Source organism: Macrosteles quadrilineatus, unplaced genomic scaffold (assembly GCF_028750875.1).
Source record: "Macrosteles quadrilineatus isolate MER2022 unplaced genomic scaffold, UCM_ALF_1.0 Scaffold_2__2_contigs__length_208266976, whole genome shotgun sequence".
NCBI lineage: Eukaryota > Metazoa > Arthropoda > Insecta > Hemiptera > Cicadellidae > Macrosteles > Macrosteles quadrilineatus.
Window position 1 is genome coordinate 61,941,494 of NW_026542595.1, and position 14,254 is coordinate 61,955,747.

General features: G+C 34.9%; 1 protein-coding gene across 3 annotated transcripts in view; it reads left to right on the forward strand.

The window, feature by feature from the left end:
- The window catches only part of LOC128987850 (histone PARylation factor 1-like), a 45,757-nt gene that overhangs the window by 22,153 nt on the left and 9,350 nt on the right, over positions 1–14,254 (forward strand). For all 3 annotated transcript variants that reach the window (XM_054408902.1, XM_054408900.1, XM_054408899.1), the window contains 2 exons: positions 8,270–8,502; positions 11,730–11,983. In XM_054408902.1, coding sequence (XP_054264877.1) covers positions 8,270–8,502; positions 11,730–11,983 — 487 coding nt within the window. The remainder of the gene's footprint in view (positions 1–8,269; positions 8,503–11,729; positions 11,984–14,254) is intronic.

Below are 14,254 nucleotides of genomic sequence, written 5' to 3' on the forward strand. Positions count from 1 at the left end.
CTATATATATATATATATATATATATATACATATATAAAAATTTGAACGAATGGTGTTTTTGGCCTCTGGGGACATTAAAATGAAAAAGTAAATCGGTCCCGGGCCTAAGTCTTACCATGAGACCTACGGTAATAGCTACTTCCCTATAGGGAAATTCGCTAAAATGAAAATGAAAAAATTCTTTATTTTACCAGGCAAAGTTAGGGCCACATGGCCCTCTCTTACACTTAACCTGACAAACTTAAATATAAATATGTTGAGGATTTTATATAGTATTGCTTTGCTTAATGCTATGTAATCAAATATCTTTTTAATGTGTCTTTTAATATCAGCTGCTTGATTATATTATTATGTTGTTCTAATATGTTCACAGTTTGAAGTGTTAATGTTTTAATATCTTTCCTTTTTACATCAATTATTAATAAAGTATTTTATGTATATTATTCCCGCATTTCATCAGGTTACGGGCCCAGAAGACGTTTTTGATATAATTCATTTTGAATATGTATAAAATTACATTAAAATGAAGAATTCTGGACTGATTGTGTTTGGTAAGATTTCTAGGCTTATGAACAATATTTTGTTACCTAATTTCTTGAACTGAATTTTTATGTTGTTTGACCTAAAATGGAAACTACACAAGAAAACACTAATACAACTCCTACTATTACACCTACCTCAAGTAATACAGGATTGTCTAGTATGACAAATATTATAATGGGAGGAAATAGTAATGTTGAACGTCTAGAGGGTGTTTCAAATTATAACAATTGGAAGTTTTCAATGAAAATGGCCTTAATAATTGATGGACTTTGGGATTGTGTATCTGATGATACTGAAATTAAAGATAAAAACAGAGATCAAAAGGCTCTTGCAAAAATTTGTTTAAATGTTTTGCCTACTTGTTATCCTTATGTTAGGAATGCTAACACTGCTAAAGAAGCTTGGGATAATCTCCAGAATGCTTTTGAAAACAAAAGTTTGGTTAGAAGACTAAGTCTTTTAAGACGTTTACTTAGAACTAAATTGGAAGATTTTAGCACAATGGCAGACTATGTAAATGGAACTTTGTCCTTAGTTCAACAGTTAGCTGACATAAATCACATTGTTGCTGATGAAGAAGTTGCAATGCTACTTCTTGGTGGTTTACCTTCAGAATATGAACCACTTATTATGGGTATTGAAGTTACTCAAACAACTGTCTCAAGTGACTTTGTTAAAACTCGTCTCTTACAAGAGGATTTTAGGAGGTCTGAAAATACTTCAACTGGCAGTGAATCAGCTTTGGCAATTAAACATTCTTATGCCAAGAAAATTGAGAAGTTGAAAGATTCAAAAGGTAAGTTTACACCAAAGAAAAAGAAAATTATTTGTCATCTTTGTAACCAACCTGGTCATATTAAGCATAACTGTCCTAATCTTGGCAATAATTCTCAGCACAGATCTAAGGCAAATTATGTTGGGAAACACAAAGAAAATGACAATGTGTTGCTTACAACTGTTTTCCATGCTGAAAATATAAAATCTTATGAATCCAAAGTTGATTATAATGATTGGGTAATTGATTCAGGTTGTACAACTCATATGAGTAATCAAATGGTGAAAAATGGTAAGTTTGAAAAGAAGGAAGTTTTGGTGGCCAATAATGCAAAACTTACAAGTAATTGTGTTGGTGATATTGAACTTTATATAGAAAATTCTAATAAAGTTACTGTTAAGGATGTTTTATACATACCAGAACTTGCTACTAATTTGTTGTCTGTAAATAAAATTACAGAAAAAGGTAAAATAGTAGTTTTTGATCAAGATTCGTGCAGAATTTATTCAGAAAATGACTGTCGAATAGAGGGAAATAGTGATATTTCTGCTGTGAATGACGGTGGTGTATATAAACTAAACTTAATTGAGCCAACAGAGTTGAATGGTCACTCTGAATTTGATTCATCAGCTGCTCTTACAGTTGCTGCCAAAGGTACGTGGCACCGTAGATTAGGCCATCTAAGTCATAAAGGAATGGATTTACTAAGAAATGGTTTAGTTAATGGAGTAAATTATTCAAAATCAGAAAAGGAGAATACTTGTACCGCATGTATTGAAGGTAAGATAACGAGAAAATCTTTTCCTAAAGGTCAAAGTATCAGAGCTACTTCATTACTTGAGCTAATTCATTCAGACTTATGTGGACCTATGTCAGTTAAAAGTTGGGGTGGATCTCTTTATCTTTTAACATTCACCGATGATCTCTCAAGAAAAACTTTTGGTTATTTACTTAAACACAAAAATGAGGTTTTAAGTAAGTTCAAAGACTTCAAAATGGAAGTAGAAAATCAAACTGGCTTTAAAATTAAGCGCTTGAGAACTGATAATGGCAAGGGTGAGTATGTTAACAAACAATTTGCAGATTTTCTACGTTTAAATGGCATTGTTCATGAGACCACTATACCTCACACTCCAGAGCAAAATGGTGTAAGTGAACGTGTTAACCGAACACTAGTGGAAAAGACAAGATGTTTACTTCAAGATTCAGGTTTAGTAAAACGATATTGGGGAGAAGCTATAAACACAGCTATCTATTTGAAGAATCGTAGTCCTACAGCAGCTTTAAAGGATGCAACACCAGAGGAAGTTTGGACTGGTTCAAAGGTTGATCTAAGTCACTTACGGGTTTTTGGCTGTAAAGCTTATGATATGTTTATATTCCCAAATGTTACAGAAAGAAACTTGACACAAAAGCAAAGCCTTGTATTATGGTTGGATATTGTGAACATTCCAAAGGCTACAGACTAATTGATCCTAAGAAACCTTATTCTATTATAAAAGCACGTGATGTTGTTTTTGTAGAAGACCAATGTCATACCTCTGATGTGAATGATGACCTGAAAAATGAAAGTCAACAAGTTGAGTACACTGTTATAAACAGTAGCACAACTGAACTTGTGGAAGAACCAAACAATGATATAACATGTGTTGACAACGAAGAAAATCTTGTTCATTCTAACAGTGAAAGTGAACAGGAAGTTTCAGTAAATGAAAATTCTTATCTAGAATAGCAAGTTTTGGAAGAAGGAAATTCTTTGATTGAAGATAAAAGACCTGAACGTGATCGCAGAAAACCATTATGGATGAACGACTTCGTTTCATATCAAGCTGTTGATGTTTTCGCAGAACCACAAACTTTCAATGAGGCAATTGAAAACAATTTCAAAGAAGAATGGATGAATGCCATGGATGAAGAGTATAATTCTCTGATTAAGAACAATGTTTGGGAGTTGGTTGATCGTCCTAAGACTGAAAATGTGGTTAAATGCAAGTGGGTTTATAAAGTTAAGAAAAATGCTGATGGTGATCTTGAGAAGTTCAAAGCACGTCTTGTTGCCAAAGGTTTTAGCCAAGAATATGGTGTTGATTTTACAGAGACTTTCTCACCTGTTGTGCGGTATTCAACGATTAGATTATTGTTTTCTATTGGAAATGAACTTGACATGGATATTGATCATATTGATATAACTACAGCATTTTTGAATGGTTCTTTAGAAGAAACTATCTACATGGAACAACCTACTGGTTTTGAAAAGGGAGAAAATAAAGTTTGTCTCTTAAAAAAGAGTATTTATGGACTGAAACAGGCAAGTAGATCTTGGAATAAAACTGTTCATGAATTTTTGACGAAGTTAAATTACAAACAATCTAAATGTGAACAGTGTGTTTACATGAAGAAACAGAAAAGTGGGTTAACAATTCTAGCTTTGTATGTGGATGATTTTTTTATTTTCACTAATGATAAAGTTGAAAAACGAAATCTAATAACAGCTCTTCAAAAAACTTTTGAAACTAAAGTTCTAGGACCTGTTACCAACTGTCTAGGTATGAAAGTGACTCGAAACCGTAAAGAGAGAACCATATCACTCTCACAAAGTAGCTATGTGACAAATCTTTTGCAGCGTTTTAACATGACAGAAGCAAAACCTGCATCTACACCAATGGCAGTTAACTTAAAGCTTGAAAATGTTTCTAATGAAGAGAAATCCAATTATCCTTATCAACAGCTGATCGGTGGACTTCTATATCTTTCAGTGTGTACAAGGCCTGATAAATTGTATGCTACAAACTATTTAAGTCAGTTCAACACATGTCATGATAAAAGTCATTGGATTGCAGCAAAGCGTGTACTGAGATATCTAGTTGGGACTAGAAAATATGCACTTACATTCAAATCTACCAATAACTTCAATTTGGAAGCATATGTTGACGCAGATTGGGCTGGAAACACAATTGATAGAAGATCGACAACTGGTTTTGTCTTGAAAGCTGGAGGATGTGCAGTTTCTTGGGAATCAAGGAAACAACGTACTGTTGCTTTATCCAGTACAGAAGCGGAATATTTAGCAATGAGTGATGTAACTAAAGAGGTGTGTTTTATGAAAAACTTCTTAAGTGAGATAAGTGACAAGCTCTACACTGTTGTACTGTATAATGACAATCAAAGTGCTCAGAAGTTTATTCAAAACACTCAAGCTCATAATCGCACGAAGCATATTGATGTTAGACATCACTTCATAAGAGAAGCTGTACAAAAGAAGTTAATTGAAATTAAGTATTTGCCAACTGAAAATATGACGGCTGATGTTTTAACCAAATCATTGTCACGTGAAAAATTTAATAACTTTGTGACGGACTTGGGACTTAAAGACTCAGATTAAATAAGATGTTTGATTAAGGGGGAATGTTGAGGATTTTATATAGTATTGCTTTGCTTAATGCTATGTAATCAAATATCTTTTTAATGTGTCTTTTAATATCAGCTGCTTGATTATATTATTATGTTGTTCTAATATGTTCACAGTTTGAAGTGTTAATGTTTTAATATCTTTCCTTTTTACATCAATTATTAATAAAGTATTTTATGTATATTATTCCCTCATTTCATCAAAATAAATAAAAATACAATGACATATCTTAATCTAATATAAAAATACATATTTAACACATCAAGTACAAGTTAACATAAATTCAATTTATTTAACTAATTAACTAATTAAACAAAAAATAGTAATTATTATAAATTAATAGAATATACAAAAGAAAAAACTTTCACACTCTCACACGCATACGCACCAGTAATTGCGCAAAGACGCAGAAGCCCTAAGACACGCCAGCCGAGACCATTTGCTCAAAGTAGAGATTTTTTAGTGCCGCCACAAACTGGGAACGTTTATCAAGGGATCTAATGTGTAGGGGTAGGCTGTTCCAAAGACGGCAAGCGGTAAAAACAAAAGCCCTGTCATAAGCGGTGGTCACATGATGAGGTATACGCAATGTGATCGAAGAAGAACGAGAAATTCGTGAACTACCTTGAGACACAAATTTAAAATCTGATGTAAAATATTTCGGGGAGCCTGATTTCAAAATTAAAAAGACTAATGACAAAATTTTGATGGATCTTTGATAATTTAGTTTCAAGATGTTTGACTCAAGGTAGTATGGCGTGATATGCTCCATACGTCGCAGACCATAGACAAATCTCAAAGCGTAATTCTGAGACCGCTGGAGCATATCCGCCTGAATCACAGTCATGTCATTGATCAATGAGTTGCAGTAACTGAAGTGGGGCAGTACAAGTGATTTGATCAAATGAAGTTTTGTGTGTTGTGGCAAAAAGTTCTGCAATCTTTTCAGTGAATGTATGGAGGCAAAAACCTTTTTTCGTGTGTCCGTAACTGCTGTGTCCCAAGTAAGTGAAGAGTTGAAAGATATACCAAGATTCTTTACATTGTCATAGTAGGGCAGTGCTTTGCCACTGACTGTGATTGGGTTTATTGAGTCTAAGTCAATTGAAGGGCGAAGTCGAGGGTGGCAGATTACAATCGGTTTTGTCTTTTCGTGATTTAGTCTCAGTCCATGATTCTCAGTCCAAGTAACTATTCGGTTGACGTCTTCATTGATCCTTCTGACACAGTCATTTTCGTTGTTTGCAGTAAAATAGTCATAGATTTGTAAGTCGTCAGCGTACATGTGGTGTTTACAGTTGGTCAAGGTCGAGTTTATGTCGTTGACGTACAGTACAAAGAGCAGTGGTCCAAGGATTGATCCTTGGGGCACACCGCATGTAACAGTCATCCAGTCTGATCTTGTGTCACCAACCTCCACACATTGCTGCCTATCTGACAGATAAGATCTCAGCCATTTAAGAGAATTCTGGGAAAACCCTATTGCCCTTAATTTCTGCACCAGCAAGTCATGATTAACACAGTCAAATGCTTTGGAAAAATCAAACAGAGTTAGAATCGTTCCCTGTCGACGCTCCATAGCAAGTCTAATGTCTTCAGTCACTCGAAGGAGTGCTGTTTCTGTACTGTGCGCTGATCTGAAACCAGATTGATAGTCAGATAGAATGTTATTTTCAGTGATGAATTCAGTGATTTGACAGTGAACGATCCTTTCTAGGCCTTTAGATAGAGCGGGCAAAATACTTATCGGCCTGAAATCCCCAACCAGAGTTGGTGCTGAGATCTTTTTTAGGGGACGGACAATGGCAGACTTCCAAAATGAAGGGAAAGAACAGTGCCTCAAAGATGCATTAAAAATGAACGTGATAGTAGGAAGGATTGCGTAGAGGATGTCTTTGATAAAGCGGATAGGTATCCCATCAGAACCGACAGCATTGCTTCGGATTCTGCGAATGGCCATCAAAACATCAGACTGAATAACTGGTTTGAAATTAAACTCGGGATATCCCAGGTGCGGGGTTGGAGAGTTGACTAATTCATTCAAGTAACTATTGACTTTGTGCTGATTGGTATTTTGACTGCTAGAAGAAAAGTAAACGTTTAACTCATTTAGAGGGATGTGTACCGGTTGAGAATCAAATTGTTTCCCAAGCCCAAGACTTTTCACTTTACGCCATAAAACTCTCGATGGCTGTTTTTTATTTTCAAAAAGTGAATGAATGTATCTGAGTTTGGAATTTTGCAAAAGCTGTTTAACTCGATTACGAAGATTACAATATTGTTGTTTTAGTTCGATATTGTTGGAGTGCCTAGCTCTTCTACCTAAGCTATCACGTTTAGCCATCAAACCTTTGATTTCAGGGGTCATCCATGGAACAGGCCTTCTTTTTGTCACGCGCTTTGTTAGGATGGGAGCATGTTTGTCAAAGAGATTTAATATGGAAGAATTTAGCTCATGAATCATTTCATCGACGGAATTTAAATTTTGAATGAAGTGCCACGGAGTTTGTTGAACGTCTAACATGAATTGTGCAACATTCATATTTTTAAGATCCCGATATTTAATAAGCTTTGCTTTGGGCTTAGGAGATTTGATTGAGTACACACAGAAAATAAGGTCATGTTTGGATATTGAAGGGACTGGAAGCTGCCCATGGTGAATGATATCTTGATGATTGGACACTACGATTAGATCCAAGAGGGTATCAGAATTGGCAACATGATGTGTGGGATCGAGTGGAAGTACAGTTAGGTTATATGATTCAAACAAAGTAGTCAGCTGTCTGTGTTCAAAGTTATGAGTCGACGATAGTAAGTCAGTGTTGAAATCACCCATGATCAAAACATGACTGTATCTGAACATTTCATTAAGCAAGGCATTTTCAAAATTGAGCAGATGCCCTGAATGGAATGGAAGCAGATGCCAATTGAACAATGTCCAATTACACTGTATGATTGATTCATACAAATTTGCCTAAATATTTGTACGCACCGCGATTTGTGCTGACGCACTGAATGTAATGAAATATGTAATAAATGTTATGTAATGAACTTGGTTTTATGGAGCTGAAATATAAGACTGCACATGGAGTAAAACACTGTTTATTGAAAAGTGATGATAATGCTACTGTATAAATGATAATGAATAAATGACAACTTGAAACGTGTAATGTAAACTTGATTGTGATATGATAAATGAATGAAATTGAAATACTTGAAAATGACATCCAACACGACCGAATGTTGGTGCCTTATTGACCTGTGTCACTCACACCTCCGAAGCCTAGGGGCGGGGAAGACACTTGCCGTTTTGGCGCGAACAATATTAATTCAATAGGTAACGTAAAAATTACTATATCTAACAAAACAATTGCCTTAACAATGGGACAGTTTGATTGAATCCTAATATCATTCTAAGTGACACGCAATAAAAGGAAAGGTCATTATTTGCATTTCGACAACTATCAATGACAGGTGAACAACAATAGACTTCAACAAAAATAAATAACAATAGGGTTTTATCTTTTCAACTATGTTTCAGTGCTTATTTAGAAGAGCTAAAAGCTGATCCATTTTCAAGAATGAAAATTCCAAAATACCAGAAGATTTTAAAGGAATGGACAAACAAGGAAGGGTTTTGTCTAGATAAAACTAATAAGCAGATGGAGGCAAGGGCTCGCAAGGTTGTTGCAAAAACATTTCATAATGCAGGAATTGTTGTCCCTGTTGACAAGAAAAATGATGTCGGTTACAGGGAACTGGCTGCTTCAAACGGTAGGCCATATTTCTTAAGTTTAATTTACAGCTTATCTAAGTATTCATAAACTTTTCAATGATACATGCTAATGACATTCATTATATTAATTAATTTTAGTCAGATATTTTCCCACTAGTACAGACTAGGTTAATAGTTTAGTAATTTGCTTTCTTTGAGTGTATGATAAAGAGTACCATATAGCCTATCTAAATAATTTCTCAGAAAATTAATTAAAAAATCACCTAGTAACCACCCCCCTCATAAAAACCCATTATCACACTAAATAATAGCCTAAAATACAATTTCTAGCCCCAAACCTATAGTAAATTAGTCCTTAGTTGCAATAACACATAAAAAATAACGATGTAGGTAGCATTAACATTATTTAAAAGCCAACTTATTCCAACAACTTTCTATATTGAAATATTATGGGACAATTAAAGGTTACAGAGAAAATTACAAAAAAACTATACATTTAAAATTTACATGTTATTCTTATGGAGAACAATAAAACTGTTGTAGTTTGCTTGTCTATGTCTATAGATAGTATTTTACACTCAACGACGCAATTGTACCTCAGGGATCCATTCTTGGCCCTTGTCTTTTTATGTGAATGACCTTTGCAAGGCCACAAACTCACCCATCTATCAATATGCTGAGGATATTACCATAATTTTAAAAGGAACCAAGAACGATAATAAGGCTTCTGCTTCCAAAGAGCTACAAAGCGTAAAGCAGCCCACACACTACGCGTGCATGGCTCTGACACGTTGTGCGTTGTTGTCCACACACTGAATCTCAGTGTAGTCTGCAACGTGTCAAATAACATAAGAATTAGAATGAGAATATTTATTTTCTCCCAGTAATACAAATATTAGCGGTTTTGACCAATAACTAAGCTTATCTCAACACACCTGTTTTTGCTTTCTCATATTTGACGAAGATATGTTGTACTGGGATCCATCCTGACACATGGATAATTTGATTGTGAGTTTGTTTAAAGATCACAATAATTTGTTTTACATTTGAGCTTTTTAGGGACTTATGTCATTAGTATTACTAAAATTACAAGATAATGCACAATACAATACATGATAAAGAAATTGATATAATATTCTTTTAAACTAAATGTGCCACATGTCAGACTGACCAAGAGGAAAAAACACTGGCTTAGTCACAACAATATTAACATAATAAAGAAACCTAAAAATTATACCTAGATGATTTAAATTTTTTTGTGCAAGTTATTGGGAGAAAAAGCCTGTTTGGGGATTCCTTCATTATAAAATAACCAAAAAAAATAAAAGAAAGACAGCGATCAGACAAAATAACCAGGATTGTAAATTTAAAAATTGAGATCTCTATATCGCATAGCATGCAATGCTTAGTCCCTGAGTGGCACAGCTCGCACATATTGCACATCTGCTGTTTGTACAAATTGAATGCAGAACACACACATATGGCATATGTTCTAAGTACATACTTCATTAATAATGAAAAAATAAAAAAAATAGACAGCAGTTAACCTTCTTAGGTTAGTCCAAACCTTGCACCTCTGCCGTACAGACTACAGATATATACCGGCAGGGCACTTGGTTCACAGAATTGTTGTAATTACGATAAATAATTAAAAATATACCAAGAACAATAATAGAATATTTTATTTTACTTTAATGCCAGTAGATAAACAATGTTTTTGTTGGATTTTTCATTAGGTGTATAAACATATAAGTTTTAGGCGTAACATAATGTCAGCACGCAATGTACAGCTGTCCGTGTGAAAAGCATGCATTTTCTAAATTTAAACCAGCGATAGTCAGGGATGCCCTTAAGCCTTATTAATGGTGATTGTGAAAGCAAGACACAAAGGAAGTTGTAGTAGCTTGAATTCAAAGGGTAATTTGGAATTAGTATTCTGGTGATGAATACTATTTTTCCTTTGAACTTACCACTGATGCTTCGATCAAGTTTTGTGTAATTTTTTAATCGTCAGTCTGGTTCCGTTGCACAGCTTGTGTGTATTATTCAAAACTACAAAACAGATGGTGAAAGTAAACATCTGCTTTTAAATTATATTTATTTGCAAACATTTTAGATCCAAATGTCTAACATCGGACCCCTTAAAAACCTCTGGGGCGGAGTCATTTTGACGGATCTGCACCAAACTTTACACAAACCATCCTTGAATAATGCTTAATAATACCTGAAATTTCATTACGATCTGTCGAGCAGTTTCAGAGTCTATAGGCAACATACATATATACATACATACATACTTCCTCTTTTATAGATTTAGATTTCAAAACAATGTTTCTTTATGATTGGCTATTCATTATTTGAAATAACTCCTGTAATACTTTGCAATTGCTTGAACTTAATCCAAGACATTTAGATTTAAGTACATTTGACTATTCACCTTTCAAATTAATGTAATTTGATGTTATAAGTTAATAAATAATTAAACTGGCTATATAGTCACTAGTTGTTCTGCCTGTGCCTCGCCACGGGGAAAGAAAGAATAGAAGATTGGTTGATTCTTCACTGCCTCGTCCAGTGCAAACTGCTGAATGATTTCGGGCTTGTTCTTGATGTGAATTACTTTGATCAATGTCCATGTCATAAGAAAAAATATTCTACAGATGTGTTTTTTTCCCAGTCAGAACACATAAGGCTCCCTCTAAACTCTATGGTTCTTGTACCACTTAATTAGATACATAACATTTGTCTGCAACATCAGTTGCTGTGTTTTTAAATGATATAAAACTGAAATAATAAGTGAACAATTGAAACAGAATTCAAAGGTTTGAACACTATCGCACATTCACATTGTAAGAAAAACATACTGTAACTTCTCTTGATGCAATATAGTAATCTATGGTATAATCAAAAGGTTAACTCCAGAAAAACTAAACAAACAAACTTAAACAAAAACAAATCTAATGGCTGATGCATCTTATTATTTTAAATGTTCATAAATAAGTTTTCCCCTTTAATTGAGGTTGCTGCCCTTAGGAGAGGGTTTATAGAAAAACCGATATTTTTCTAGGAAGTTTCACATCAAGACCTTTCATTTAAGCATGCGGTTGATTGATGTGGGGCAAGCTTACGGTTTTCTCAACATTTCAAATATTTGATAGCTTTTATAGATTATTTAAATCTTCACATTAATTTTCTTAGCTAGGCTAAGAATGAACTCTTAAAAATAGAAAATATAACTATTGAACATTTTTGTGCATTTTCACAGTCACAATTAAGAAGATCTTGAAAGGTATTGTGGAGAGCAAAAGTGAAGAGGAGAGGACAAAATATTGGGAACAGCTCCAACCAGTAATGACTTTTGCCAACATTGCTAATGACGAGTGTGACTTCGGTACCTGCTTAGAACTGGGACTGGACCTCTTCAGCTACGGCAATGAACTGCTTCACCGCAGCATTCTGCAGCTGCTGCCCACTACGTACAACCTGCTGCAGAGGCCACAGTTTGCTGCTATCATACAGGTATGTTTCATATCTTTACAGTGCATGTAAGTTACTATAGAAATATGTCTGTAATCAGAAATGTAATTAAATAATCAATTTCAAACAAGATTGTGTTTATTCTAAAAAAATCATAACATAACATGATCAACAACTAGAGATCAGCTGGTTATAGCAATACCAACTTCTCCCTCTTTAACTTTTTAATGAACGAATAAATCTTCTATTGCGTCTAAATAGTCTTCCTTCAATTGATACAATGTAAGTCCTCTACCCAACTAGTGATAATCAAAGAAAGGTCAATGGCAATAAACTCTTGATTCTTGATACTATTACGCCAGGCGTCTACAGTTCTGCTTTCATGTCTGGTATCTTCTATATCAATACCTTTTGCCCAACTTTAAGTGGGTTCAATGCATGAGTGCCTTTATCAAAGTGGTTCTTATATTTTCTTGTTCTTCCTTCAACTTGTCTGTGACTCCTATGTGTATCTTTGAATTTAGTTTTATTTCTGTTATTGGCAAACAAGTCTTTGTTGATCTTAACCCTCCCGGTGTCAACCATCGATGCATCGATGGTAAGGACACGCTCTGGGGTGTCAAGCATCGATGTATCGATGGTAGTGCAAACTGTTACAGTTCGTGTAATAACTCACTCAATTTCGCTCCAAATCGGACTGAATTCACATGACTTTTAATCAGCGCTAAACAGGCTTTATTATGATGTCTGTCTCTAAGCTCCTTTCTCTTTTGCCTGTCTCCAGATGTTATGAAAAAAATATAAATGTTTACGTTTCGTTGCCGTTGACGGACGACGGTGTCACTAGTTGTTGTTTACAAGTGGTTTGATATCGTTTACTAGTGGTTTGTTATTTTGATTTTATTATGTTTTATCTATGATTTTATGTTGTGAAAATGGATAGTAGCGATATTAGAGTTGCTTTAGATGAAGATTTTAGTGATGCAGACTCTGTTGTTAGCGACATTGAAGTGCCTGAAGATGTTTCATTACTTGATTTTTCGTCTGGAAGTGATGAAATCTATTCGCCTCATTTGAGTGAATTGGAGACATCTGATCGGGAAGAAGTAAATGTGGATGATCCTGATCCTGTTCCAATAGGTTATCAGAATGAAGAGAATTACGTTGAAAATGAAGTTAGGCCTAATGCCAATATTCCTGTGAATGACCAAAATGTTGTTTTGCAAAGACAGCCATGGGTTAGGGTGTACCCACCTGAGCCTCCCAAAAATATTGCTACTGAGTTTGCTGTTAGGGACCCAGGGCCTAGGAACCTTCCTCCAAGAAATAGTCGTCCAATTAGCTACATAAACCTTTTTTTGACTCAGGCTTTCTGGCTTCTCATTACTAGGGAAACAAATGCCTATGCTAATCGTAGAATAGATGAGAAGAGAGACACTCTGACACCAAATTCGCGGTGGAAAAAATGGGTACCTGTGACTGTACAAGAAATGAAGAAATTCTTTGCTATTTTGCTGAACATGGGTGTGATAGTGAAGAAGAACCTGAAAACCTACTGGGATACTAGGGGCTCTCAACACATCCCATTCTTTCAAAACACAATGTCCCTCAATCGGTTTTTATTGATAACCACGTTTTTTCACATTACATCCAATCGATCACTGGAAAGGGGTGCAGTAGGCTACGATCCATGGGTGAAGGTAAGGTATATGTATGACCATATAAATACTATTTTCAAAACCTACTTCATCCCATCTCAAAATGTTTGCATCGACGAATCCCTTATCGGAATGAAGAACCGCTGTGCTTTTATACAGTATCTTCCAAATAAAAAGCACAAACAATATGGAATAAAAAAATTTCAGACATGTGACAGCAATACAAATTATGTTTTGCATGTTGAATTGTACAGCGGGACTTATTATTTACCAGCCAATGATCCTGAAGAGTTGTTCACTGCGAGAGTTGTAATGAATTTGATGTCGAAAAGTAGATTGTTAGATAAAGGGTACCACTTGTACACGGACAATTTTTATACAAAAATCCCCTTAGCTGAGCGACTCTTGGAACGTCAAACATATTTAACTGGAACAATTAATAAAAGGTCCAAACACCTGTCTACAACCGCCAAAAATACAGTACTAGGTGCCCGGGAAAGTATTTATTTCAGACAAGGTGATCTGTTACTTGTACAGTATAGGCAAAAAGCAAACCGGAAGCCCGTTTTTGTTATCACAACTGCCCACAATGCTGAGGATGGAATTGTTCGAAGCAAAAAGGGACTTGTAGGCCAAAAGCCTCTTTTGATACACG